The 27,832-nt window shown below is 34.4% G+C and overlaps 2 protein-coding genes across 2 annotated transcripts; both read right to left on the reverse strand.

The window, feature by feature from the left end:
- Positions 1 to 256: 256 nt before the first annotated feature.
- On the reverse strand, positions 257 to 27,338 carry LOC131159371 (uncharacterized). Its single transcript, XM_058114241.1, has 16 exons — positions 27,053 to 27,338; positions 25,437 to 25,656; positions 13,740 to 13,823; positions 13,560 to 13,631; positions 13,402 to 13,473; positions 13,076 to 13,312; positions 10,294 to 10,404; positions 10,102 to 10,212; positions 8,536 to 8,661; positions 8,389 to 8,457; positions 8,093 to 8,199; positions 4,378 to 4,461; positions 4,168 to 4,255; positions 1,731 to 1,850; positions 1,348 to 1,532; positions 257 to 919 (listed from the first exon to the last, which is right to left on the reverse strand). The coding sequence occupies exons 2-16, from the start codon at positions 25,548 to 25,550 to the stop codon at positions 616 to 618; spliced, it is 1,884 nt and encodes a 627-aa protein (XP_057970224.1). The 5' UTR covers positions 25,551 to 25,656; positions 27,053 to 27,338; the 3' UTR covers positions 257 to 615.
- LOC131159372 (uncharacterized) lies at positions 14,285 to 15,758 on the reverse strand. The gene is made up of 2 exons (XM_058114242.1): positions 15,500 to 15,758; positions 14,285 to 15,104 (listed from the first exon to the last, which is right to left on the reverse strand). Exons 1-2 carry the CDS (start codon positions 15,503 to 15,505, stop codon positions 14,766 to 14,768), a joined length of 345 nt encoding a protein of 114 aa, XP_057970225.1. The 5' UTR covers positions 15,506 to 15,758; the 3' UTR covers positions 14,285 to 14,765.
- Positions 27,339 to 27,832: the final 494 nt, after the last annotated feature.

Consider the following 27,832-nt stretch of genomic DNA (forward strand, 5'->3'; position numbering starts at 1 on the left):
TTTATAAATATAATCAAAATTCAAAGAATTTACTTGGATTTGAATTTGCTGATCATTGCTAAATTTCAGTGCCATTTCCTCATCTTAAAATTTACTGATCAGGCTATGCACTTAATTCTTTGGTAGTAAATGTCCTTTGTAAGATCCTAAAATATGAGGTCTAGTTCAACCGAGCATAAGCTAATTTCATCTCAAAGACACACAACTGACCTGAATTTGACAGATACAGTCAGACTTTGGGCAACTCCTACACTCAAAAAACACTTATATCAACTTATATAGACAAATACAGAATGTTGCACATGAAAACTCGTATCAACTCATCAATTTTCTACACTGATTTGCATGGAGGCAAAGTTTCAGAACACAACCCCACCCCAAAACAAAAGAGAATTGGATAAATCCTACAAACTTCTCCTATCCTTCCTTTTTTGGGCTTAGCTCAATGACTCGCTTACAGAACCAAGTTAACCAACCCAACAAAGGAAGCATGCCGACCCCTCCCTGCTGCATTCTTTGGCGGGAAAAATCCAGTATACTTGCCTGTTGGTACAAGAAAGATCTCTCGTCCACACCCTGTCATCTACTATAAACGCAAAAGGCAGCTAATAGTAACTACAACGACTCTGGACTCGTAGAGGGTCGGATTCTGGAGGGCATTTGCCTGGCTGCCTTTACTTCACCCCCAAACCTGTATTTCAAAGAATTCCTGGGTGTAATTGACATTTTATCCAAAGAACAGTCAAATTCATTGATATCAATATCTTGCTCTTCAAAACTCCTAGCAAAGTCATCTTCCACAAGGTTCTTTCCATTCTCATCGATGCTGTCATCATCATCTTCTTCATCGCTGCTACCTTCTTCGTCAGCATAAGTTGTTCTAACCATTGACCAGTACACAAAATTTGGACGGATGAATCTTCAAATAAAAAAAGAAAGAGGAAAAATAAAAAAGAAAATAGTCAGCTCCAACAAATTAAATGAAAACTCAATGGGAAGTATATATTCATTTCTTATAGCTAGGAAAAAGGTGTCCTCCCACCATTCCATTACACTGAAAGATTCCCTATACACTGCAGTGCAAATGTGAGGTAACAAAATCCTACAACATATTCATCTTTAGGGAATGTTTGGAATACTAGCAAACCAAGACTCAGTTCCCAATGTTAACACAAGCAAGCACAGAATAGACTGCTCTTAGAATTCTATCTTTCCCAACCTTAGATGAGTTGTGGGATGGGCAAAAAATAAATAACTGCAGAGAATCAAATTTGAAATTCAATTACTAACTAGGATGTTTCTGTTTTGTCTTCTAAACTATTTTATTTGAAAGCCAAGAAAGCAAACCTGTCACATTTTTTCAGCAGACATGGATCAAATGGGAAGAACATGTCAAGCCTTTCCATCCCACCAAAAGCCCTAGAAAGCTCAGACTCCAACAGGTCATTAAAGACAAAGGTCTCAGACACAGTAAATAGTCGAGCTGCCTTCGCCTGTCGGAGAAATTCCTGTACTATAGATGGCAGGCACACCTGTTCAAACAAAAAGCATTGCACAATCAGGCCCAAATGATAAGTGAAAATTTTGGATAGATGAGAGCATAGCTCAGATGAAGGGAGAAAAACGTGAAAATGCTTGCAACTGGAAATGCAGGCATTTCCACACATCTTGGAACTCAAAATGCAGTCATTTTTATGGATACAAGGATTTGCTCCAAAACATCATTGCACCTTCAATGGATTCAGCGGATGCTTCAAGATAGACTCTATGGGCATGAGGAGAAGCTGTGATTTGAGATGAGGAACATCCATCATTGATCTCATTCGAAAGCAGAGCACATACATTATGGCCTTCAGGAGAGGGAAAATAGAATCAATATCTGCATTTGGCAATTATTTCAAATAAAATATAAAAACTTCGCAACTTAATTTTTTAATATACTGTATCTAATATTTAACTACTCATAAAGGCAAAATCCAAAATTTTGGTAGTTCTAGGCGACAAGTTTTAAAACAGCCAATCTCCCCTCCAAGTTGTGCCTCTTCAGCTTCATCCTCAAATGATGTGTTTGCTACATCCAGCTATATATTGGTCTTGACAAACAACTAATGTACAATCCATTGAGCCTTAACATCATGTTAGAAGCCGTAATTGATATGAAATGTACTTAGTAATTTGTGATTTGTGTGTTTCATAGGGGAGAGGAGAGAATGGGGGTGAGAGCTCCGGTGCTCAAGAAGATCATATTGGCCGACGGGCACATTTTTGTGCAAGATCCACCATTTTAGCAGCCATCGTAGATCTTCACATCTACATTTCTCTTCGCTTTCCTAGTAATTTATTATTCTAATAATCAATTGATATGTGCAACTGTTTTTTTTTCATTTATTTTTACTAATGACGTGCATGTTTTTGTTTCAATCTATGATGGCAATTTAAATATTCATGTAGCCTCTTTTTTTTTTTGTAATTATTTGAAGCTATCATTGAAAGATCTTGTGGCATTGTTTTCTTTTTTGCATTATTTTCTATAAGTGCTTTGTCTCTTTTGGTGGAATCAATTTTCCTTAGTCATTGTCAAATGGGTTGGTTTTGGTTTACCTTAAACTATCTTTTAAGTCTTGTGGTTTTGTGATATTTTATTGTAGTATTTTTGTGTATGAATGTGTTCTTTGCAAACTAAAATTAAGCAGGGGATTTGTTTTTAACTCATTGAAATAATATTTAGAAGAAACTCATTTCAAATTTAGTGATTATCTTTTTATTTTCTATAATCTCAAATATTAGCACATATATGGTGGTAAGTCAATTGCCAATAATTTTTTTTTTATTGGATTTGTCATAGAAAGGAGCCAAAAAATATCATTTTACATATTTGATTCTGAATATTTTTAAACTTTGTGTTCATTTTCTCCTATGTTATTGCTAGGTGAGGTTGTTTTTTCGATATTAACTTCAAATACATCACATGAATCAGTAACTGGATTCGAAGACATTTTTTAGATTAGTTTGACACTTTAAATTTATTAACCAAAGTATTATTATGTTTAGAAGACTATGAGAATCAAGTTTAAAAGTCTAATTATTATTATTATTATTCCATAGTAGACTAATAATAAGTAGACTATATATTATATATTTTTTTTTAAATATTGTTTCAACCCAAAATTGTTACTTATAACTCATTTTTCAATTTTGTAATTTTCGTTAATTTTGTTGTAGTGTATTTAGGTGTAAGAAGCAACTATATAGGTTGGGACATTGGCGGATAAAGCACCTCCATTTGAGAGGGGGGGAAAAAAAGATACTTTTTAACCCATGGATTGTAAAATAAATTGGAGAGTATGTTAACATCTAATTGTGAAGAAAAATATTGGAGAGTATGTGAACATCCACTTCACAAATTTAATTGGAGAATATGTGAACATCCCACTTGAGGGATAATACTCATTTCTAGGCTTGGGCCAAAGCTTTATAGTCAATTTCAAAATTTATTTTCTCATCACTGTTATGTATTTGGGCTAAATAAGTTATTTTCATAAAATATTTCAAAAGCTAAATGTGCATTAATTAATAGATCAATTTGAAAAAAAATATATATCTTGGCACTAAAATTTGATTTTTTTTCAAATGAAAACATTTACAGTTATATAAAATATTTTTCCACGTGCACCAGCTAGTCCTATTACAAAAATATCGTAATAGGTCAAATGATTCAATTCAAATAAACATCAAGGAGGCCATCTCATCATCAAAACACAAACGGCAAGGCATGCTAGTGGTCCTCAAATAAAGCAACCAAAAATGCATTAACTAAAGCCTGAAAATTCTGCTACTGAATAAACTAAAACAAAGAAATAAAAAGTAGTTTTTAAGAGAGATGACAATAGGCAAAAAAGATTAACCAAGAAGAAAATCAAGATTTTTGATATAGTATGGTGCACAAGCTTGAAGTTTAAACTTCAAATCCAATCAAATGTTATGCAGACATTCAAGATAACAACACACATAGCTTCCATATGGGATTGCCCAATGTCGCATAATGAAATAAAAATTCAAAAAATCAGAACATACATAACACTTGTAACAAACTTAAAAGTTTGGGTACTAGCAATTACTCATTCAGAAAATTCAAGTAGACGAAAATAATATTTGAATATTATATACCTGGCATCCAGAGTAAAAAACTTTGTGAGCTGTTGGATTGACATCACTGTCCAGACTTTGGCAATATTCCAGACACCAATCTACAAGCCTGAAACCTCATAAAAGCCACAGAAGCACATAGACAGGAGAATCAGAAATATTTTTTTGCACGCACATAAATTCAATTATAAATGAAACTTTAAGATATTATGATTAAATAGTCAACACAACCTTTTCAACATGTTAGCAACCAAAGAAGCTGATAGAAACTTCCCACGAGACAAATAACTAGCAAGATAAGCAACAGCACTCATCCTGCAAGGAAACAAAATATGACAATGATTACCCAGATGCAATCACAACTAAAATTAATGGTCATTTACTCTCATAAATATATGAATAAAACCAATTACCCAGATGCAATCACAACTAAAATTAATGGTCATTTACTCTCTCATAAATATATGAATAAAACCAATCCAACAAACCAGAACATTTTATGAACGTTGGACAGATCCTCATCCCTAAAAGAACCATCATTTCCCTTTTTATCTTCTTATTTTAGTCACCAATCATTTATCTCAACATCCTCATCATGGCTACACTACATTTTTGAGTCTCTAATTTTTTCACTCTCCAATGTCTTTTGACATAAAACATATCTCACCTTGTCACCTTAAAACAATATTGCAAAATTTCCAATTTATTTTATCAATAATTGTGCAAGACTCGATAACTCAACCCCACTTCAACTTTTCTACTAATTTTATGAGCCCCATTGATGCTACACAAACAGACAATGTGAGAAAAGGAAGATAAAAGAAACATCTTGTGGGGTAAAAATGGAAAGAAGAATCAGGAGAAAACAACAGAAGTGCTATTAATTAAGAATAAACCCAACAATCATATCCAGTCTAATTAATTACAAAAAAGACTATACATAGGCAATCTCAGTTCTCAGAGAAATTCTAACAAAATAAGAAAATAACCCAAAACAAGGAAGTTACCAAATCATACACACATGTAACCCTAAATTAATATCTGACCACATGGGTCCATATCATGAAAATCTTAAATCCTAAAAATTACACAAAATTTGGGGCCGATGATCACATCATTTGTCCAAATCACTATCCCTCTGGAAATATGGTACTTTTGTTATAGAAATTGAACAAATAGATCATAGTTACCAGAAAACGCCGAACAACCTAGCAAACCACATACTGGTACGAACTCACTGAAACATGGTACATTTTTTGTTCCATCATGCTAAATCTATCAATCCAAAGTTTTAATTCAATGTTGTCAACATAACATAACCTTTTATCAGTTAAAATGAAGTCTATTTCTATTATTATTAATCTATTCCACAATAGAAATTTTCTTCTGCATTTAGAAACACCTCAACGTCCTCTCCAAAATATACAAGTGCCATTACATTTTTTTCACCAATATATCTATTTAGGTTTACCCCTACCATTCCACTTTTTAGGGCATGTACCACACCGCAATCCTGTTCCCATTCCACATAGCAAAACGTTCCACATTCTAGGTAACATCATGGCAGATATATCTTAACTAGGACTACAAAATTTACTGAAAAACCACCGACCAAAACCAGACCAAATTAAGCTTTGGTCGGTTTTTTGGTTTTCAGATTCAATTTTAATTTTTTCATCAATTTGGTTCAGTTTTAAACCAAACTGGAAAAACAAATTAAGTATTTATAATTTTTTTAAAAAAAAGTGAAATTTTATGGCCTCACTAATCCTTTATAAGAAATTTTAAAATGTTTTATCAATCCTTTTACTAATTAGCTGCTTTAAATTAATTTCCTAGGAGGAAAATGGGAGCTTTTGAACTTTGACAGATGCTTAAGGTGGGGAGAGGGGTTTCATAAGGGCGAGAGCCAATCTTTTTTCCTCTTCCAATGTGGGTTTGTTATTTGTTAATGGAAACTGGGAAGACACCTTGACGCCGTGAGCTACTCAGCAACACACATGGAACATGGGAAAGAACTCTATCCCACAACAAAAATAGAGAGGAATGTCAGCCTGCCATGTTCTTATAAAAACTATGGCCCCGTTTCCCTTTCTTCACACCATGTCCTGCAGACTTCTGGACCTGCTTCTATGAGGGCTCAATTCCATGGGACTTGCCAAGCCTTTTATGCTAACTAATCTTTAAAGGGAGTAGAATGTGAAAGCTCATGGACATTCTGAAACCAGTTTAAATGGTTAAACTTTTTTGGCAAAACCAATGATTCCAGTTTGGTATTGACTTTTCATTTTAGATAACCTACTTGTTCAATTCGGTTCCCAATATTGGCCAAACCGAACCAAACCAAACCAACTGAACCAACTGATTGCATCCCAAACCTTAAACATCAATTTTTTGATTCTTTTAGGTTATATTCCATAAAAGCTTGCCTGCTCTGACTCATACCCAGAGCTCAGACCACTCACATTCAATTCCAATTCGAATTCACCAACTGCCCACAACATGGAAATTCACAAACTATTTATAAGAAAGCCTCTAAACGCTTGAAATTACATAGACCCCTAAAACTACATAGCATTACAAATATACCCATAGAATACAAAAATATTACAAGCAAGCCCCCATATATGCATAACACTATCTTAATTAAACTAAACACGTAGTAAAGTATAAATTAAACACAACAATTATCAATCCAATTCTTCTTAAGTAGTTTCCAACATGGATCTTCCCAAGGTCTTGCTTCTTGTCCTGCATCAACCCCCTCTCTCTCTATCTCTCTCTCTCTCACACACACACACACACAAAATGCACATTGAGCATTAATCAATTCTTTAGTCACAGCTTTAACAATTTTTTATTAGTCTTAGAATTCAACAAATATTTTAATTTATCACTCTCAACCAAATACCCATTATTTAAAAAAAAAAAATTAATTGGCCGAGAAAATAAATATAAATGCAAATATCATAAATGTCAAACAGAAAAAAAGACCTTTGAAAAATTGAATAATAGGAAAATCTATGCATTTTAAAGGAGAGCATGTTAGACACGGTTGACCAGCAGATGCTGCCTCTTTTTCAGTGTCTCATACCAAAAATGTGATTGGAGTCTTGACGCACAAAGGTGAGCATGTTAGAGATGGTTGACCAACCGCTGCAGCTGCTCCGTATGTGTATTGGGGGAACGAGGCGGAATCCTCTCTGCTCTCCTTTTCTGTATCTGAATTCTGTACTGTTTTGAGGCAGACTTTGATGTCCATAAAACTCACCACCTGACGCCCCTTTCTAAGTATGTCATTCCTCAACCCCTTATTTTTCCAAGTAACTATATTGTACTAAATCACTCAATTAGCTGCCCTACAAAAATTTCAGCTACTTTCCAGAAGCAGCTAAGTAATTAACCACACACAAAGCTTTACCATCAACTCACACATATATTGTCCGCCAACCTTCTAAAAGAAAACAACACGTATTCATAAGATTTAGTTTCCCAAAATCCTCTCACTGTGTAGTTTAGAGCAACACAAGTGCAAGTGATGATGATGTCTGAAAATAATGCAAACTCAAATCTGGACAAGAAGTTTCCCAATTGATATGAAGAATCCAAATTTTTTCAATAGAAAAGTAGATGGAAGACTATCATAAAATAAGGATTGCTTGGTTACCTATGTTTTATCAAACTTGCAATTATATGTCATCTTAGATGTCACTTCCACAACTATTTTGTTCTGTTTAAGCAAGAAAGGATGGATACTTTCACGGGGAAAAAAAAAAAGAAAAAGCCTCCATTTTGGAGGTTAAAACTTAAAATATCACAACTCAGAGTGCGCAGGTGTATTTTTATGGGTAAATACGAAAACAACATATGATGCCCTCAAGATCATGGATAGAGGATGCATAGAACAATTAGTAGCCCTTATTAATAAGATCCAAGTCCAAATTACCTGGTAAGCGGCGAACATGCACTGTAAACAAAAATGTCTGCAAGTGTTGAGGCAAATCTCACACCACAATTTTCTGGGTCCAACGAACATGCATAAAACATTACAAACTGCAATATATAAAGCAGGAAATCTCAGACAACGAAAAAAAAAACCAAGTTATATCAGAATCCATTCAAAACGTCATTCAAAAAAATGTTTAATGAAAATAACAAAATAAACAAGAAACAAAACAACAAACCCAATACAAGACAACACATATCAACTTGAGTGTGAGCAGAAGGTTAGGAGAGGATTACCTGAGCAAATTTTGACTTGTATGCATTCAGAACAGTCATTTGAAATGACTGAAGGAGAGATTCAAATACCTAAATGTGTACTACAAATTAGGCAATTGGGATAAAGAAACCATGAACACATTGCACAGTAATAATTACGATTAGTACCTTTGTCAAGCGGCCACCATCTTCACATGATTTAAGATGCTCAAATGTAAGCACCATCAAGCTGTCTAATTTGTCAGCAAATAAGTTTCCCCTTAAACTCTTCCGATTTAAATACTCTCTTGAAAGCTGAAAACAACAATGTTAATCAGCACATGAAGGAAGGCTGAACTAAAAGAATCATGATAAAAAATCACTAATTACAAGAGGAAAATCTTACTAACATCACTTGCCTAATGTGAAGGCAGAAACATCAACTAATGTGCTTATTTTGTGACATAAACAGAACCAGACAAGAATATTAAAAAAATACATATGATTATTAAATACTAAACCAACAGCAGAGTTTTTTTATGGGTACTCCTTTAGCAAGAGATGCAATACCAATAACATTTCCCAATACCATAGCAAGAGGGGCTAGTTGACTGTAAACAATTCAGAAATCTGTTTATTTTCCCTTTTTAAAGGAGCTAACATCTCTTAGGCCTCCAGGATTCAATTCCTCAAATTTTCTTGACCATAAAAAGTTGATTAAAGGTTTGGAGAAGTTACGAGGGAAACTTAAAAGCAGACAAAAATCCTTTTTTTTAATTACTTATTGTTTAAGACCAACAACCTGGAGCTGGTAGACATACTCCTAACGTAGAAAAATATTGAACTTAATTACAGATTCCCTGGGGAAAATGCAAAAAACTCTTACATTTTCAATATTAATGTTTTATTATTTGCATGCAGTGGACACTATGTTGTGGGGAATAGAATAATCATGTATAACAGCATATCATGGACCAGCAAGTTCTTTTATTCTTCGGAATTCCAATCCTTTTTGCATAGGCATCTGGCCAATGCAGTTATTTTTAGCCCAGCCCACCATGTACCCAAGCCAATCTCCTGGTCAAATCAGAACACGAATCTGCATTGTTCAACCAACATCCATTACAAATTTTATTCACTGTCAAATATCTACATCTGCTATGTCCTATAGAATGAATTTAGATCAAGTCAACCAGCTAGTTTAACATGATACGAAGACACGGATGCACATATGAAATGGACACAAACAAACCAATTCGCATAAATTCAGATTAATTGTAACACTCAATGCACTAAGTTCCCATGCCATGTCAGAAGAGGACATGATATATCAATTGCACAAGCTCAGATATATTCTTTAAAATTAAAATTAATCAGAATAAAAAGATGGACTCGTATTGACCCAGTGCTGCGCAGTGAAAGCTGCTGTCCTGCAGCTTAAAACAGAATTCCATCATAATGAATAGCAAAAGACTGCTGAGGAGTAAGGAATTGACAAGGGGACGAGGAAAGGTTGAGCTTCTAGGGTTGTTTTAACCACAATAGAGAACTCTAATATGCAATTTGATTGTACCAAAGTTCAACAAAACCCAATCAGATTCACATTTATACAGTTTAGAGACCTTTCAACAATGAAACCAAGACCAAAAAAGCTAACTGCACCAGTTATGTTGCTAGAAGACCTTCACTTTTCTAAACAATCCCTCTGAAGCAAATAAATTTTGTTTTTTTCTTCAATTAATACTTGCATCTTACCTCAATGCCTTCATCAGCATCATCTGCTGTCTCATCCAAATCTTCCAGCTCCATCTCAAACATGCCTTTACTAGAGTCGTCCTGTAAAATATCATCCCATCCAATCTCGACCTACAACTGGCACCAAATAAGGACCAAAAAAAAAAACACCATATGTTTCACTGTTTGCAGAACAAAGTAAGTTTAACTCACATCCAAATCTATCAGCCTATCCACCACTGCCATAAGCATTGAGCTCCCAACAAGTTCCCCAATCGCACCACTTTCCAATCTCAACATGTTCTCCACATATATCACGATCATCTACAAAAGCAAGTCATTGTATGTTCAGACAACAATATCTATGCATTTCCCAATCAACAATAAGAACTATACTTTCTCTGTTAGTCAAACAAAAACAAGATATCTTTAAGGTAAACAAACACAAGCATGGCCCAGACAATAAGCATCCCCTCTTGAGTTGCCAAAGTAATCAATGATATTAAAGAAAAAATCTGATTGACATAAAATATATTGTTTCCATTTCAGAAAATACCCTAAAAAATTAAAATGCTAACTAATCATGCACACTTTTAGTTTTATTGGATACAATAAGAAGATTTTCCAAGAGAGAAAATCAAGATGTTGAGAACAGGCATCCTCCTAGAAAACAAGAGGGGAAATTGCCCTCCAAGAAAAAGAAAAATTACGGTCCTGATGCAAATCACCCAAGAAATCCCTTCCCCACCCCCACCCCCACCCCAAAATAAGGGAAACAGCCACAAACAAAGCCAGGAACACAACACTATATCCCAAATCAAAGCTGTAGTGAATTTACCCTGGAAGATCCTCTCCATCTCTCTAACCATAACACACAAAGCACATCAAAGCAAACAGACCTGCACAAAAACCTCTCCTTTCTGTGTCTCCCAAAACCCATCATATAAAAATCTTGTTGAAACTTTTTATACCTTTGTACTTATCTGTTTACTTATACATCTATACAAGATGTGCAATTCCTTATGGTTTAGACATAATATCAAAGAAAACATTTAAAATATTGAATCTGGGGAATCCAAAACGAGCTGCCAAATAATGACGATAAAATATGAAAATGAGAGAATGGAAAAGAATTGCGCACAGCTTGACACATGCAAGCCAACTACGTGTGAGACCATATTTTTCTTGATGACAAAACACACGACTGCAAATTAGCCGACTATGCTCAGACCATTGGGCCCCCCACACTTAATTTGAAAGGATTCAAACCCCAGCTAGCAGCATGTGTCGCCCATCCACTTGGCTGTGGAAATACGAAACACAAAAGAGCCATGGTAATAAATTTCCAAACAGCCGGTAGAAACAACATGCAACATAAGTTCAAGACCTTGTGGTGGCACTTGACTAAGGAATTACATTAATTAATCTGGGCATTTATGCACCCAAATTACTACAAGAGAAAGTAGGGTGCACATCCAATTGATCAGCCACAAATAAAACACATGTGACTCAGAAAAAGAATGCACAGGCAACCTCGCCTATACATCAAAACATAGGGCACCTTAAAAGGTACACTACCTTATTTTAAATTGTGTATGAGAAAGACTGATGCATCTTATATGAACAGGTTTCGCCCCTAGGTAACTTGGAAAGGAACATGACCTGCATTCTTTCAAGCATCACAAAACATGTCACTCAAAAATGAAGCACATAGGCAAGTTCGTCTATGTGATATAAGGTATCTTAAGGTAAACTACCTCATTTTACTGTGCATGAGAAATACTGAAGCATCTCATGTGAACAGATCTCGCCCACTAGGATACCCTGGAAAGGACACGATCTGCATTCTTCCAGTGGGTTTCATATGAAAAATTCTCTCTCATTTGAGAACCATAGATATACATAAAGACATCAGAGGTCCATGACACATTATTTTGGAATCTAACAGACAATTTGCAGTATATGTAATAAATAAGTGAGTTTTTGCAAGCTCAAAGGCTCTGCAAGGATGGGCACCTAAGCTGCAAAACAACTGAGTGAGAACAACAAGAGCTAGAACAGAATTGAAAACATGAGTAGCAAAAATGAAAATGTTATTTGTGGGAGCAACTTCAAATCATGAATGTGAGGAATACATCCATGCATGTTTGTATGTGCATAGGGAAAAAAATTGTTCATATCCAGCATAATGCTTATAACAATGATCCATCATCTATGAACAGAAGAGCCAAAGCAAGAATAATAAGAAAATGAATGTCTTTGAATAAATCATTGAATGACAAAAGAGGGAGACAAAATTGATCCTTTTGTCTTTGTCCTCCCTGCCTTCAAAGATACTTACTACAACCAGCCAAAGCAGCATTAATTAATGCAGCTTTCTTCTCCATCTTATCAAAAAAGGGATAGGACACCGACACTTCTATCATGCCACTTAACCACTGTAGACATTGCCTACTGTTTGCATATTAACTGTCTCTTTCCTACTCATACTTTTTCTTCTTCAAATTTAATCACAACAGAATATCAAAAACAAATCTTCAAAGTGCATAATTTGTTTTTGTGGATCTTAAGTCAGGAGGGGAAGTTCACAAATCTAGACTTTCAATTTGTGAATTCTCAATTTGCAACCTGCAAATTGCAGCCACATCTGCACTAAAACATGGATTCGCATTCTGAGCTAGAGTTCATCATCCCAGTAAACTGGATTGCCTAAGGATGGATGCACAAAAAATAATTGAAATTAAATTGAACCCCTCACACTCGTAACCACAAACATGCCATTATTTATTTGCTCAAGCTACACTCAACAACGGTGGGACTCAACACAAATCATCCAAAAGTGCGACTAAAAACAGTAAACAATGCATATCTACCCTGTCAAAATTGGAACAAAAACAATATGGATTTTAACAATCAACCGTGGATGTAATACTCAAAGATGATTGAATTTACAAAATTTAAAACTAAAAGTTGAAAAGCACAAATTTGAACTCACGGGCTCCTTATCAAAAACATTTGGCACTCTTTGAATAATGATTGGCAAAAGTCGCAAAGGGGCAAGAGGCACCAAATCAGCAATGTCTTTTAGGGCTGAATGCACCCGACAAAGAACTTGGTCCTTCCTTGCAATACCACGCGGCTGTTGCAGTAAATCTAGAAATGACTTAGGCGGCCTAAAATTGCTTACAAGCATCTCCAAACAAGAATCAACATATTTTCCACTTGAAGCAGCCTACAAAATACAAGTGTAGGAAACCATCAGAAAGGGTCCACCAACTGTTCTAGAAATAATACCAATTTGTAGCGTAGAAGACCCTGTACCAAGGATATAATTAGTTCCACTAATGCATCCATCACATCAGTTCCGTAATTCCACATGCTCATTTCAAAAATCTGATGAACAAGCGCATTCAGAACAATCAATCTAAGTGGTTTATGACATTATAAATAAAATAAACACATTCATATCCATAACTTACTCGAGAAAGAAGAGACTCGTGGTGAACAATATCAATATATGAAACTGCTCCAGATAATGCCTTTAAACTTGTCTTTCAAGTGAAAGTCAACAATAATTAAGCAAAATGAATAAGATGGATAAATATTAAAACCAATATCAATCATCTGATACGCAAGTATACTGGTGAGCAGAAACATACCACAAGCAGAGCCACTTCATCAGGGGCCAAACGTCCAGTATAGTGCATAACCCCAATCAGCTGTTCATAACTGTCCCTATCACCCTGAGAATAATAAAGCTCTCAAATAACTTATCAAATCATACAACAGAACAAAAAAATATATTGACTAATTTTAGGGGAAAAAAAAAGGCCCTTTGCTCAAGGCCCCCCACATCATATCAGGGTAAGAAAAATGGCCCTTGCATTTATTGTTTATTTGTATCACTGTTGCTTCAATAACATGCATTTTTGTATTCAAATAAGATAAGTCATTTCATTTTTTCTATGATTCATTAGAACAAAAAGGGCCCACCTAGGTATGGACTTATGCAGCCAGTGAAATGAGGGAGGGGGGAGTCTTTTTGGATGAAAAAGAGATTTTTTTTTTGGATGGGAAAAGATGATGGTTTAATTAGAAGAGAGAATATACAACAAAGAGAATAAGAGAACTGCCTACTCAGGAAGGAAAGAAAATATAAGAAAAGAACGACAATCAAAATAGCAATGCTAGCCAATCCCACTGAATATCTGAAAACCTCACTCCTTTAAAGCAACAGCAGCAAAACCAAAAGTTAAGAGAAATAATAAATCCTATCCCACCACAAAGGGAAAGTCAACTTTTTCCCTGTAAAATGCACACATTTTGTTCCAACCATATTCCCCGCAACCACAGTAGTTAAAAGCGCGCCTCAGGGCGCAAGGCGCAGTGAAGCGAAGAGGCTTGTGCCTCAAACCAGGTGAGGCGAGGCGACCTGCAAGAGGCGACGCTAGGCAAGACGAGGCGCACTGGGGCGACAGGCGCAGTGAGTCGCGCCTTGTGAATTTTTAGTCATTTAAAGGAGAGAAATAGCCACAGCCAGACCCGTAGCCCTCATTCGACTCAAACGAACATAGCCCTAGCCCCTCTCAGCCCTTTGAAGCCCTTCGTGAGTTCGTCTTGCACATTCGAACCAACAGGAGCCTTCGCGATCCTTCAAACCAGCAACGTGAGCTTGTCTGCGAGCCTTAGAACCAGCCAGAAGCCTTCACGACTTCGTCTTCGAGCTTCGAACCAGGATCGTGAGTTTGTCTTCGACATTTTGAAGAAGCACAACCCTTCGCGACTTCGTTTCGAACCAGCAGGAGCCCTCGCGAGTTCTTCTTCTTCTTCTTCTTCTTCTTCTTCTTCTTCTTCCTGCTGCCTGCTTGTTGCATGCTACGTGCTGCTGACAGCTGCCTGCTGCCTGCTGCCTGGTGCTTCTCTTTCTTCTTCTTCTTCTTCTTCTTCCTGCTGCCTGCTTGTGCGTGCTGCATGCTGCTGACTGCTGCCTGCTGCTTCTCTTTTTCTTCTTCTTTATATGTAAGCTTATAAATTAAATATTTTCTTTAATTAGTCTAAGCTTATAAATTATAACTAATAGATAATATTTATTTATTTTACTCCAATTTAGCTACTGTTTTTTAATTTGTAATATTTAGTTTAATTAATGTGAGTTTATAAATTATAACTAATACATAATATTTATTCTTTTTATTGAAATTTAGCTACTATTTTTTGATTTGTACTTTTTTCTTTTGATGTTGAACTATGTTGAATTGTTGATGCTTTTGGGCTTCGTACGGGCAATTTTATTAAATTTTCAATTTTGAAATTGAATGTTTTGGCATTTTAAATTCTAATATTACTAGATATTCATATGTTCATATATCAATTACCCCAAATAGACATTTTACACCATTTTAATAATTGTGCGCCTCACCTTCATGAGGCACGCGCCTTCGCCTCGCGCCTCGCACCACGGCTTCAAAGACCCTTTGCGCCTCGGCTCGCCTCGCACCTCTAACTACTATGCCCGCAACACTGCAAAAACCACACACCTCCATGATGCAGCAGCATCTTTACTCCTAGCAGAACAAGAAAATGGCGTAACCAACAAATTCTCCACCACTCTGAACAAACCCAATGCTCCCACCAATAAATCAGAAGGCTTAATTCCTAATTTGCCAAGCAAAAGCACAACGCAGAAACAGATGAGGAGGTTCCTGAACTATCAAAACATAAAGAGCATATATGAAAGTTCCTTCAAAAGATCTCCTATTCTGAAGCAGAGTGTTGATGTTGACTCCATTAAGAACGAGAACAACCAATCAAATAAAAGTGATTTTTCAGGGAAGTTCCCAGTTTGGCATTCCAAATGCATTTATAGAGTGGAAAGGATACATTAGCACTAGTCAAATTATCAAAATATTGATTTGCAAGAATAAACACCCAAAGAATCTAAAGACTGAGAATGACTATCCCTCCAAATGGAAGAAAAACAATTCTCTAATAACGACAACAAAGAGGAGAGCTCCTCCGCCTCCCTATTATAACAGTTCTCCAAATGTGGAAATCCAAAGAAGACATATAACAATCAAATATCAAAAAAGAAGAAACAACATCATTATGCCCAGAAGACAAACAATGAAGACAAGGAAAGGGGATGAACAGAGCGATATTACCCACCCAAATATCTTCCCAAAACCAATTCGAGCAACATTACCCAACCCAATTTAGTATAAGTCATGAAGAGAGGGTAAACCTAAGAAATAAGCCTCCAAGGGCTCTCACGAGAACATCTAATTCCCAAGTCAGCATCCCACCAGTTCACATACAAACGAAGTTTACTGACTTTGCGCCAAGTGAAGCTTCATTTAAGGGAAACCGCCAAAACCATTTAGCCATAAGAGCAGTGTTTCTGACCACCTTTCCAAGACCCAAATGCCATCCAACTTAGACCTACACACAATCTCCCAATTAACAAAGCTATCCCTCTTCTCCCTTTCCCAAAGGAATCTCTAATAATTTTCTCAAGTTCACTAGGTACCCCCACACAAATTCTAACGATAGGCAAATAATAAAGAGGGATACTAGCAAGAAAATCCTGAATGAGAATAATATGACCCTATAGGGAAAGTAATGCACCTTTTGACCCATCCAAACGCTGAGGCACACTCCTCCATTGCTAGATCCCAAAAAGCCACCGACCTACAATTACTACCCTAAGGGACCCCTAAATAAGACAAAGATCAGTTCATATTACCACAATTCACCAACAATGCCAACTCCCTAAATCAATTGAAGCTCTCATATTAATAGCAGCAAGTCCACTCTTCCCCAAAACTAATTTTTAGCTCAAAAACTCACTCAAAGATTTGAAGGAGAGTAAGAACAATCAAGAAAGAATCTCTAGAAGAACATAACGTCATCAAATTGATGATGCGACACAACTACCCACTTCAAGCCCGTTCATGAGACCTTTATCAACCACCCTATTCACCATTCTACTCAAAATATCAACAACTAGCACAAACAAAAAGGAAGATAGCAAATCCCTTTGTCTAACACCCCTAGACGCCCTACACCACAACTTAGGTTCACCATTCACAATAACAGAAAAAAAAATGCATCAAACAAGCAATTCCTCATACAAGACTGCTCTCCAAACCCCTTCCTAACAAATATCTTTATCCAAAAAGTTCCAACTAACCCCGTCATCAGCTTTTTCAAAATCCAATCTAAAAATAATCCCTTTCTCATTTCTTTTACAAACAACCTAAACTACCTCATTTACAACCAAAATAGCATCCACAATCTGCCTAACCCCCATGAAAGTATATTGAGATTTCATTTATTTATTTGGATCTTTCAGGCCCTGAATTTATCTAAATAGAATTGGATTTGCAGATAAAATTCATAAAGATCTATATAATCTATCCTATATATAAAAGTACGTGTAGTGTAAATCGTTTTATTAATGAAAATGTCCTTATCTTTTAAAAGAAAGACTAAAAACTCTTAAGCTGCATTTGGGAGCATGGATTTCAGGCTTTGGGTTTGGACTTGGATAGATTTGGAAAAAGTTTAACAATTTTGCATTATATTTTGTCCAAAAATCTACACAAATCCCAAATCCAAATCCAAATCCAAATCCAAATCCAAGACCTCTCCCAAACATAAAGTTAAAATACACAATTGTAAATCAATTTGTGGACAAAAGTATCCTTATTTTTTAAAAGTAATTTTCTATAAAACCAGAATTCCTAAAACAAGTAAATTTCTATACTTCATTAATCATTTTATTAACAAAAATATTCTTATCTTTAAAAAGTAAGACCAAATAAATTTAAAAGAAGTAAATTATATACATATATATATATATATATATATTTATGTATAGAAAGTAATTTCAACCAAAGTTGGATGCAAGTACATTTAAAATGTCTAAATGTTAATGTTTGAACTTAAATGAAAAAAACTTCCATTTGGCTAAAGAATAAAATAATCTAACATCATATATAGATATCTACATCTATTATAATGACAAATTAGTAAAACTACGAATAAAGTAAATCATTTTGTAGCAAAAACATCCTATAACTCAAAAGCAATACAAAACATTCATAAAAGAAAATAAATTCAGCCAAAATTAGACAATCATATCTACAAAATTTATTTTAGATATGTTAAAATTTGAACCTAAAATAGAAATTTTATTTAGCCCCAAAAAAAATAGTGTATATACATGTCATATAAAAAAAGTACAAATAGTGTAAATATTTCTGATTTTCTGTAAACAAAGATATAATTATCTTTTAGAAGTAAGACAAATATTTCTTTAAAAAAATAAATTCAATAACATCAGATAAATCTACATTTAAGATTCTTATTTTGGATAGTCAAGATCTGGACCTAAAAATTAAATCTAGTTCATTAAAAAAAATTAGATGCAATGGTATTTTTAAATGTTAAATAAAATGTAAATCCCAAAATAAGATAAGTAAATTCATCTAATGTCTTCCAAAACTATTGTAAAGTGTCTAACATCATTTAGATAAATAATAATATAATTTGTAAAAGATAAATTTTAGAAATGAAACTGTAGACCTAGAAATACCCTCTACATAATAAATTTTAAATTTATTTAAAATTTAATTGATAATTAAAATAAACAAAAACTAACAAATAATTAAGACTTTAGGTAGCAAATCAAAAATGTAATAAAGTTATTAGTGCTTTTATGTGAAGTAATAATATGATGACATTTTTATAAAATAAAATTAATGAAAAATTTACTAATTAATTTTTTTACCTACAATGTTATATAAATAATAAAATTCAATATTTGTCATAATTTTAATTAAAGTATTTCGACATATTATATGTTATATTTTTTAAGATTTTCCACATCTGACATCTCTATATTTACATGGTGTTATAATAGCATCTCATGTTGATGTTTGTATATTATAATTTTTAAAAATAATAATAATTTTTATAACTTTGACATTCACACTTTAATATTTGTGAACTAAAATTATGACAAGATATTATTAATTTGTTTTGAAAATATATCTAAAATTTATTAAAAATTATAAAAACATTTACGCAAAATTATACACATGCAACGCACATGTCATATTAACCATTAAAAATAAAAAGTGTAGAAATATTTTTCCAATTATTCATTTATTTTTTCTCTAGTGTAACATATATTTTTTTCAATTGGAAGAGATGGCTGAGTGGCACAAAGAGCCAGATTGCTAATTAATGTTGCAAGTAAACAATTGCATGGGATAAAGTAATCATGAAACTTTGACCAATGTGTCTTTTTAGTTCGTACCCTTTGTAGAACATAATCTATAAACCTAGTTGCCATGCAAAACATATCATGAATATGTACAAATAGTTTTATATTAGTTTCTTTTTTCTCAATTTGGACAAGACATGAATATCATATATCATATGAATATACAGCAGGAATTGAGAAGAAGTCATTAATATTAGATTAGCTAGAAGAATGAGAAAAAGAAATCTCCGTCAAGGATAGAATAGTAGGTCCATTCTTAGCCCAGGTGAAGACCATATTTTAGCCATTAGACTTTCCAATTATATTCATTGCAACACTCAAATGATGAACTTTATGACGATTCTATGTTATTCTAGAAGCTCCTAGCATTGACCTTTATAAACCCTAATTTATTGCTTTCACTCTGCCAAAAAAGCCCATTCTTTCAACTATTTTTCTAAAAAAATAAGATTCCATACAATAAGTTCCTGGCATTCAATAATTCATGGGAAAAAATTATTTTGGCAAGAATTCAAACATTAATCAACCCAATTATGTAGGAGATAATAAGCTGCTCCGATGCGAAAGTAATTCTACATCATTCTCATATCGGCGGCAGCTTCAAATAAATCATATACAAATTCTCTTCCTTTGAAAATATAGAAGAAAGGAGTTTGCCATCAATATTAGCCATGAAAGGGCCAAAGCCATAACAAATGTGAACCTATGCAACTTCAACATAACTACTCTAATATATAAATTTACTTTTTCTAGTTCTATCTCAGAATATCAATTCACTCAAAACTGATCTACTTCCATTTCTACTTCATGTGAGTGAACCCTAGCTCATGGTTCATCTAAATTTTAAATAACAAAATACTCAAATTTTTAATTTTACGTTTTGATTATCTAATAAATCACTAAATGAAAGTGGATTATTTTTCCATTCATTTTTTAAAACTCCCATGATTCTTTCCAGAACCAAACATGAATAGTTCAATTCATTTTACTCTCACAATCAATTATGTCAGTTACTTAAACAAAGTCCTCATATTTTCCCTAATGAAATGAGCCCATCCTCTCTTCTATGTCTACAAGAAGCAATAGTGTAGAGACCCAGAAAATTGAAATAATGAGAAAATAAAGAAAAGAAGGAAATTTGGTTTGGTGTAGACCAAACCGTCGACGGTTTGGTGGGAGGCCAGAAAACCATCAATGGTTTTGAGTTACTGCAGCTAGGTAAGGGTAAAACAGTGAAAATGGGACCGTCGACGGTTTTAGAGCAAACCATCGACGGTTTCAGAGACGATTTGGCTGCGGGCCAGTGTAATATATAAGGAATTCAAGTCATAATTTTTGGAGTAAAATCAGATTTCTCTCTCTCTCTAGGGCTACGGCCACCACCCCTTCTCTCTTTGATTTTTTGCTCAATTTAAGCCCGAATCAATTGAAAAACACCATTTTGGGATCCCAGCGACAATTCTCCGCCGTTTGATCAGAGTAGTTTTGCGTTTTGGGGTTTCCAGCACCACTCCAAAGTTAAGGTAAGGATAATAACTGTGTTATCTACTTGGAATTTAACTGATTAAATGGAGTATATGAGCCTAAGGATGTTTAAATGATTATAATTCTAGGATTGAGTTGATTGAACTAAGGAAAAATGATTTCAGGATTTTGAACTCCGAATGCTGCGGGCGTGGGTTTAGAGATCTTAGCAAGCACCCTCTCAGTAAGCAGGTAAGGGGAATAAATTATAACAGATATTTTTGAGAAATTAACTGGTTGACTTAAAGTATGTGAAATTGGAGAATACTCTATATGGTTTTGGAAAACTATGATATGAATATTTTCCATATGATTATTATATTATGATTATCAGTCTAAAATTGTGTGGCATGAGGAATATGAAATAACATTTTTATAGTGGGAATGTGATTGATACTGAAATATATGATTTGCACTGAGAAATGATGTTATGAGAAACACAAATATGATTTTATACAGTAATGAAGTTATGAGATATACAGTTATGTTTTTATATAGATATGATAATACGAGATATACTGATATGTTTTATACAGATATGAAGATATGAGAAATACAGATATGTTTTACACATAAATGATGATATATGCGATACACAGATATGTTTTACAGAAATGATGAAATGACATACAAATATGTTTTACACAGAAATGATGAAATGTGATATACAGATATGTTTTATATGGAAATGACGATATGTGATATATACAGACATGTTTGATACAGATATGATGATATGAAATATACACAAATGTGTTATACAGATGTGATGAAATGAAACGTATACAGATATGATGAGAATTATACAAAAATGATGAGAATTATACAGACATGATGAGATATACAGACATGATGAAATATGAGTACAGAAATGTGGAAACGAGAACCCTGATGGACCAAAGATATACAGAAAGCATGGTACCGTTGCTAGCATATGTGTTAGTACAACCACACGTCTTAAATAGAGTGTGGCAGAGATGGTCGATTGGGCCTGTGAAGAGTAAAGTTACCCTCTGGGGTCCGGACTAGTATTGGGTAGACCAATCGTACTACAGACGCGTACAATTTTGATCTAACCTAGTAGGCCAACTCAATCATGTGGGGTGAATACATGACGATCTGACATGAATGTCCTTAGGATGGTTTCTCATTACAGACGCGATAATCATGTTATAGATATGATAAATAGCCATGAGTTACAAACGCGTAGTGTTATATACACCGATACTCATGAGCTAGAATATGAATATGAGAAATGAAATGAAAAATGAATAGTCATGAGTTACAAACGCGTTGTGTTATATACCGGTGGATACTCATGAACTAGAACCTGAATAAGAGAAATGAAAGCTTATGAAATTATGTTTTTATATATATATATATATATATATATAATTATGAGTACATATATGTATGTTTTTCTCAGTTGATATAATAATTTAAACGAATGTGTTATGATATATATATATATATATATATAATTATGAGTACATATATGTATGTTTTTTTCAGTTGATATAATTATTTAAACGAATATGTTATGATATATCAAAACTCATGTTGTCACACACTGTCAATAATTTATTCCGTTTTACTGGGAGGTGTCTCACTCAGAATTTAAACATTTCAGGAAATCAAGCCAAACAAGCGAGCGAGCTTCGAGGTAGAGGAGATCTAGTACTCTAGTATTCAAGGTAAGTGATTTCGCATCAGGGATATGTTCTGTATAACCTCTAGAGTATTATTCAATGGATTTTTGAGGATGTATATGTATATGTGTGGAGGTTATAGCACTCTAGTATTGTATCTGGGACTCAGACACTTTATGTATTCCACTACATGGATAGTGTGTATTTATGAACAGATATATCCTCGGTATTCCACTATGGATCGGGTTGACACTCCTATCATGGCATCAGAGATATCTGATAGATGATTGATTATTATTTATTATTGTATAAAAAAAATGGTAGGAAAATCGGGGCATCACAAATAGGACGAAAGATTTGTTTTCGTCACAAGAAATCCATTTGATTTTGCAATATAAATTTTTATTTAGCAATGTGTCTGCATCTCAATATTCGAAATCACAAGAAACATGAAGCATATTTAAGCGCACATAGGGGGGAACAGATGCCCATTGTACTGGAAGCTGAGTAGAATCTTTAAAAAGTTGAGCACAAGCCACTTATGTTAGAGAACTTAGTGTTAGTGGCACGCAATTAGAAAAATCCTAGTTAATGATTGCATGCACTTATTCATGTCTAGTTAATGATTGTATGCACTAATTCATCTATGTTATTACACAGGTGCAGATGAAATCAGCTCAATGCTTGCATGGTTAATGGAACCCCTCACCACACGTGGTGCACTGCACTGGAAATAAGCTGAACACTTGGTTACTCCTTGTGCATATCCCATTTCAAAAATAAACTTTGTGCAACAAAATCTGGAAAGTGTAATTTGGTGGCAGAATGCACTAATTTTTTCATCCGTCACAAGGGCATCAATATAATCAGTCTACGAACTATGTGCAAAGACCAGTGGCATGATGTCACCCATGTAAGTATTTCTCTAATCAGTGCATGATTTGGGAAAAAATGCTACCCATATATTTTTTTTCCCCAATGAATTACTCTTATTATAATTTAGAAACTCTTATGATTTCAAGTGTGTGTGTTGTCGACCAACTACTATTTCTTAAAAACTATTATTCTTGGTAATAGAAACACTAACTAGTGAAAGCACATCACAGATAAACATGCATTTTCATGTCTTAATCTATATGTGATGCCAAAACTAGTTAATGTTTTTCAAACTATTAAGACCACAAAATTGTGAATCAAAGTAAACACATGACCATCCATGCACAGGATTGTGCTGGTATTGATTAAATACTCATATCCTATCTACAAAACAAGAAATGAACAACCTTCTAGCCAGCATAATAGACAGAAAAAGGCCAATGAAAGAACATGGTGATTCCCCTAAAACGAATTAACTTTTATCGGTTACTTAACAAGCTAGAGAAAATTATTTACCTGTTAGATCTAATAGAATGATTTTGCTGTGTCCAAACCTCCTACTAATGAATGATAAGTATCTATATTCACTTTATTAACGACAAGATCGATTATCATTTTTTGCATGACCCCAGAAATTTAGAGTAGGTGCAAATTCTCCCAATTTGTGGCCTACCATACAATTTGTTATATAAATAGGCAAATGCGCCTTTCCATCAAGGACTATGAACACAAGCGCATCTGACACAATGTGCTATGCGTCTGACTCATTGACATGCCAAATTTTATAATTATGCCAATAACACATTCTTTAAATCAAAACATGGTCCTTTAAAAAATAGCATTCAAGCCACAGTCGTTAAAACCCCAATCCAGATCGACGATCCTACTTTACCAAAATGACCCTGCAAAATAGTAGGATTGCGCGTGATTGTAAGATCCTATAATTAATTATCTTCTAAATTTTTACTAGCTTACTTGTATACAGTCTTGATGACTTGTACAAGGATTGCACAGCTAAAGAAATTATTTGGTTTATCTAATATTAACAACAATATAGACTCAAAAATTCATTTTAGATTGATGTTTAACAAGTGGCTTGAATGTCAAATGTTAGTATTTAGGTTGAGAATATGTGTACATATTTAAAACAATAATGCATTGGATGACAAGAATGACAATTATGACAGCACTTTTAATGAGCTTGATGAAATCACCCATGATGATCTAGACGATATTGACAAGCCAAATAGTGGTTTGAATGTGAATTTTAAAGAACTTGCTTGATAGTCTAGCTTTTGTTTTTTTTTTTTGCTAATTTTCAATTATATTTTAGATGTCCTGTTGTATATTTTTATATTGACTTATTTGTATTTTAAAATGATATTTTTTATTTTTAAAATATTTTTTTCTTTTTCATTATAAGCAGATTTTTATTGTCCATAAGATTTTTAGTTTTTTTTTTCCTTCCTGATACCCATTGTGTCATGTGAACATTGAATTCTTCAGATTTGTTGCGTTTGACACATGTCTAGAAATAAAAATAAACTTGACACACCAGAGAAGTGTCTAACATGTGCTGGGGGCCTGTTGGTGTCTAATATGTGTTGGACATTGACAATTCCCCCTTGTTAGAGTGTTGATGAGAGAGAGAGAGAGAGAGAGAGAGCACTGTGACTGCAGTCTTCAAGTTAAGATTCTATCCCCAACTAGCCAGCTAAAATTGAATTCAGACAGAGTGCACAAATCAAACAGAATATGATATATTTTGCATTTTGGCAGGAAAATTTAACTAATTCAAAAAATCCAAACAGTAATAGAAATTCCCAGTAGAAAAATAAAAAATTAGCAAAAAAAAAAGGAACAAAATAAATTCAGCAAGTGATAATTCAGATCTAATTTTCAAATTTTGAACAAGCTTGGATTGGCCAAACAAAATTCACTCATCACTTAAGAAAATAGCACAATTTCAATCAAGTCCATAATAATGCAAAGGTTGTCAGAACTACGCAGTAAATTACCTGTCGGACTGAGGTAAGGGCATCCCTTACGTGGTAGATTAATTCAGAATCACTGAAATTGACATCCTCCATTTCATGAAATCCTTCCTTTTCAGTTGCTAGTTCTACTCCCATGGTATCTGAGCTGGAGTACGTTGCTGGTACAGAACGTACTCCAGTCCTGAAAATCTAGTGGTTCTTGAAACAGGAAATTTAACCCAGTGGGACAAGATCTTGGGGTCTGCAAGACACAAAATGGGATTAAGACACCTTTGTGTGTGTCTATGCGCGGTGCATGCACACGAGATAGAGAGAGAGAAATGCATATGGGTGTGAAAGACACTTGCCTGCAAGTGTAGGACAGTCTGGACCTTAGGATCAATCTTATGATGAGGAAGAGGAGAGAAGAATTTTCAGCAAAGTAGGGGTGTGTTCAAGTTTAGCAGACAGTGCAGAACTAGAAACTCGACTCAATAGGGAGTAATAAGACTCATAACTCAGCTTGAACTTGCTTGAGCCTAATTATCTAAACTCAAACTCAAACTCAACACAATTAAATATCTTTTAAAAATCAAGTGCAACTCCGCTCAGATCAATTGACTTGAGTTGAAATTAAGCTTGAGCTTCAGTCACTACTTTTGAAGAAGATGATATGCCTAGGGTGGAAGATAGCATATCTAACATGAAAATAGAGAAAAAAACATTAATCCGCTTAACCGCAAAATAGAACAGTAGTGTGGCATAATGAAATTGAAATAGAATAAATTGAGAAAAATTTGATCGTATGAGCCTACATATTGAGAAAAACAGACAGTCTAAAACAGCATTTCTATTTGAATGATAATCTTTTCAAAATTAAATAAAATGCTACTAAGTCTAAGAATACAGAAATGCCTTCATCAAATCAAAAGGTTAAGTTTTTTTTGTTAAACAGAGAGCACTTTAGGGCATCGTAAATTTGGTTCAATACTCTATCATTATATCAGTAATTGTGTTAATATTAATTTCTAATTCCATACCATGCTCCCTTCCTCTGTGAGGGACTTGTATGCATTCAAATCTCGGACTATATGAAAGATGCACACTGGGTATTTAGCAGGGGTGTATTTGAAAACTGTTGAAAACAATCTGGGGGACGTAAATGTGATAAAGTGGGTTTTTTTGTTAAGAGACTTATAGTTCCTGGTTTTCATCCTACCAACATGTGGATTGGGAATGTGAACCACGTGATAACTTGAAGTTTGGTCTTCCAAATATACATGAATGGGAGTATGATCAAATTAGTGAGCATTTCAGGTTTTGGGTTTGAATGAGGGAGAAGCGAATATGAAAGAACTCAGGAAGCTAATGGATATTTTTGAGGCTTGAGCTACAGATGTGTTTAAAATTTAAAAAAAAAAGGAACAAGAACATCATATGGGTTTGGAGATTGAAACTGAAACAAAATCAAGCATTCAAATTCAATAAGAGAGAGAGTAGAAAGGAAACAGTGGCAGATCCATACAGATCATTCCTTGAAGGCAGAGCAAATGGAGGAACCACCAGAAAAATGGCGAATCGCCATCACCGAACGGAGGACTGTATCAGAAAGAGAGAGAGAGAGAGAGAGAGAGAGAGAGAGAGAGAGAGAAGCTGACCTGAATGAGTGGCTAGAGTAGGTGCAGAGTAGCAGCTCCGGCGAGCAGTGCGGCAGCCGCGGCGCAGAGCAGCGCAGACTCAGGAGAGGGCGAGAGGGTAAGAGGCCACTGCTGGAGACCGGCGACCAGGCTAGCGACAGCCGGCGGCTTGAAGCAAACAGACGACAGCCACCACAGGAGGCAAGGGGGCAGAGGCGAAGGCTGCAAACAGAGAAGCGAAGAAGAAAACCCTAACCCTATGCGACCCTGAGTCCCTGGCCCATACGTTTCGGTCCTCCCCATTTTCTCTTTTAGTTTAAAAATATTATCTTATAATATTATAATATTGTCTTATCAAAGTCTAGCAGTCGATTAGGAAATTCCGACTAATGATTAGAAATAAAGGGCGCAATGTTGGAGTTTTCTTCCGCATTAACTTTTTTTAAAAAAATATATTAAATAATATCTCTTTCTAGTGAAATTTTTCACCTATTGTCCTTTAAGAAAAATCTCGCTACTCGAAATAGCGAGATTTCGTTGCCACACATCTTTACCAGAGTAGCCCTAGTATTTAAATCCCGCTACTCCGAGTAGTAAGATTTTCTGTGTACCAGGTTTTCATTATTATTAAATTGTTTCTGAATTATTTGAATAAAGAATCAATTATTAATTTAAATTTTAACTTATAATAATTTACAGTTTGTAACTTAATTAAAAATATTTTTTTATAAAAAATTAATATAACAATCATACATTATAAATATACACTAATTATATTTAATTAAATAGGGAATCTTCATA

This window comes from Malania oleifera, chromosome 7, assembly GCF_029873635.1.
Source record: "Malania oleifera isolate guangnan ecotype guangnan chromosome 7, ASM2987363v1, whole genome shotgun sequence".
In the NCBI taxonomy this organism is placed as follows: domain Eukaryota; kingdom Viridiplantae; phylum Streptophyta; class Magnoliopsida; order Santalales; family Ximeniaceae; genus Malania; species Malania oleifera.

Bases quoted from the DNA above. Each gene is read 5' to 3' on its own strand.
- LOC131159371 (XM_058114241.1), bottom strand. From the start codon at position 25,550: ATGGGAGTAGAACTAGCAACTGAAAAGGAAGGATTTCATGAAATGGAG. The intron at 13,474-13,559 runs GTAAGTTATGGA...CTTGTTCATCAG, and splicing joins ACGAGTCTCTTCTTTCTCGA to ATTTTTGAAATGAGCATGTG. The intron at 920-1,347 runs GTTTGCTTTCTT...TTTTATTTGAAG, and splicing joins CTGCTGAAAAAATGTGACAG to ATTCATCCGTCCAAATTTTG.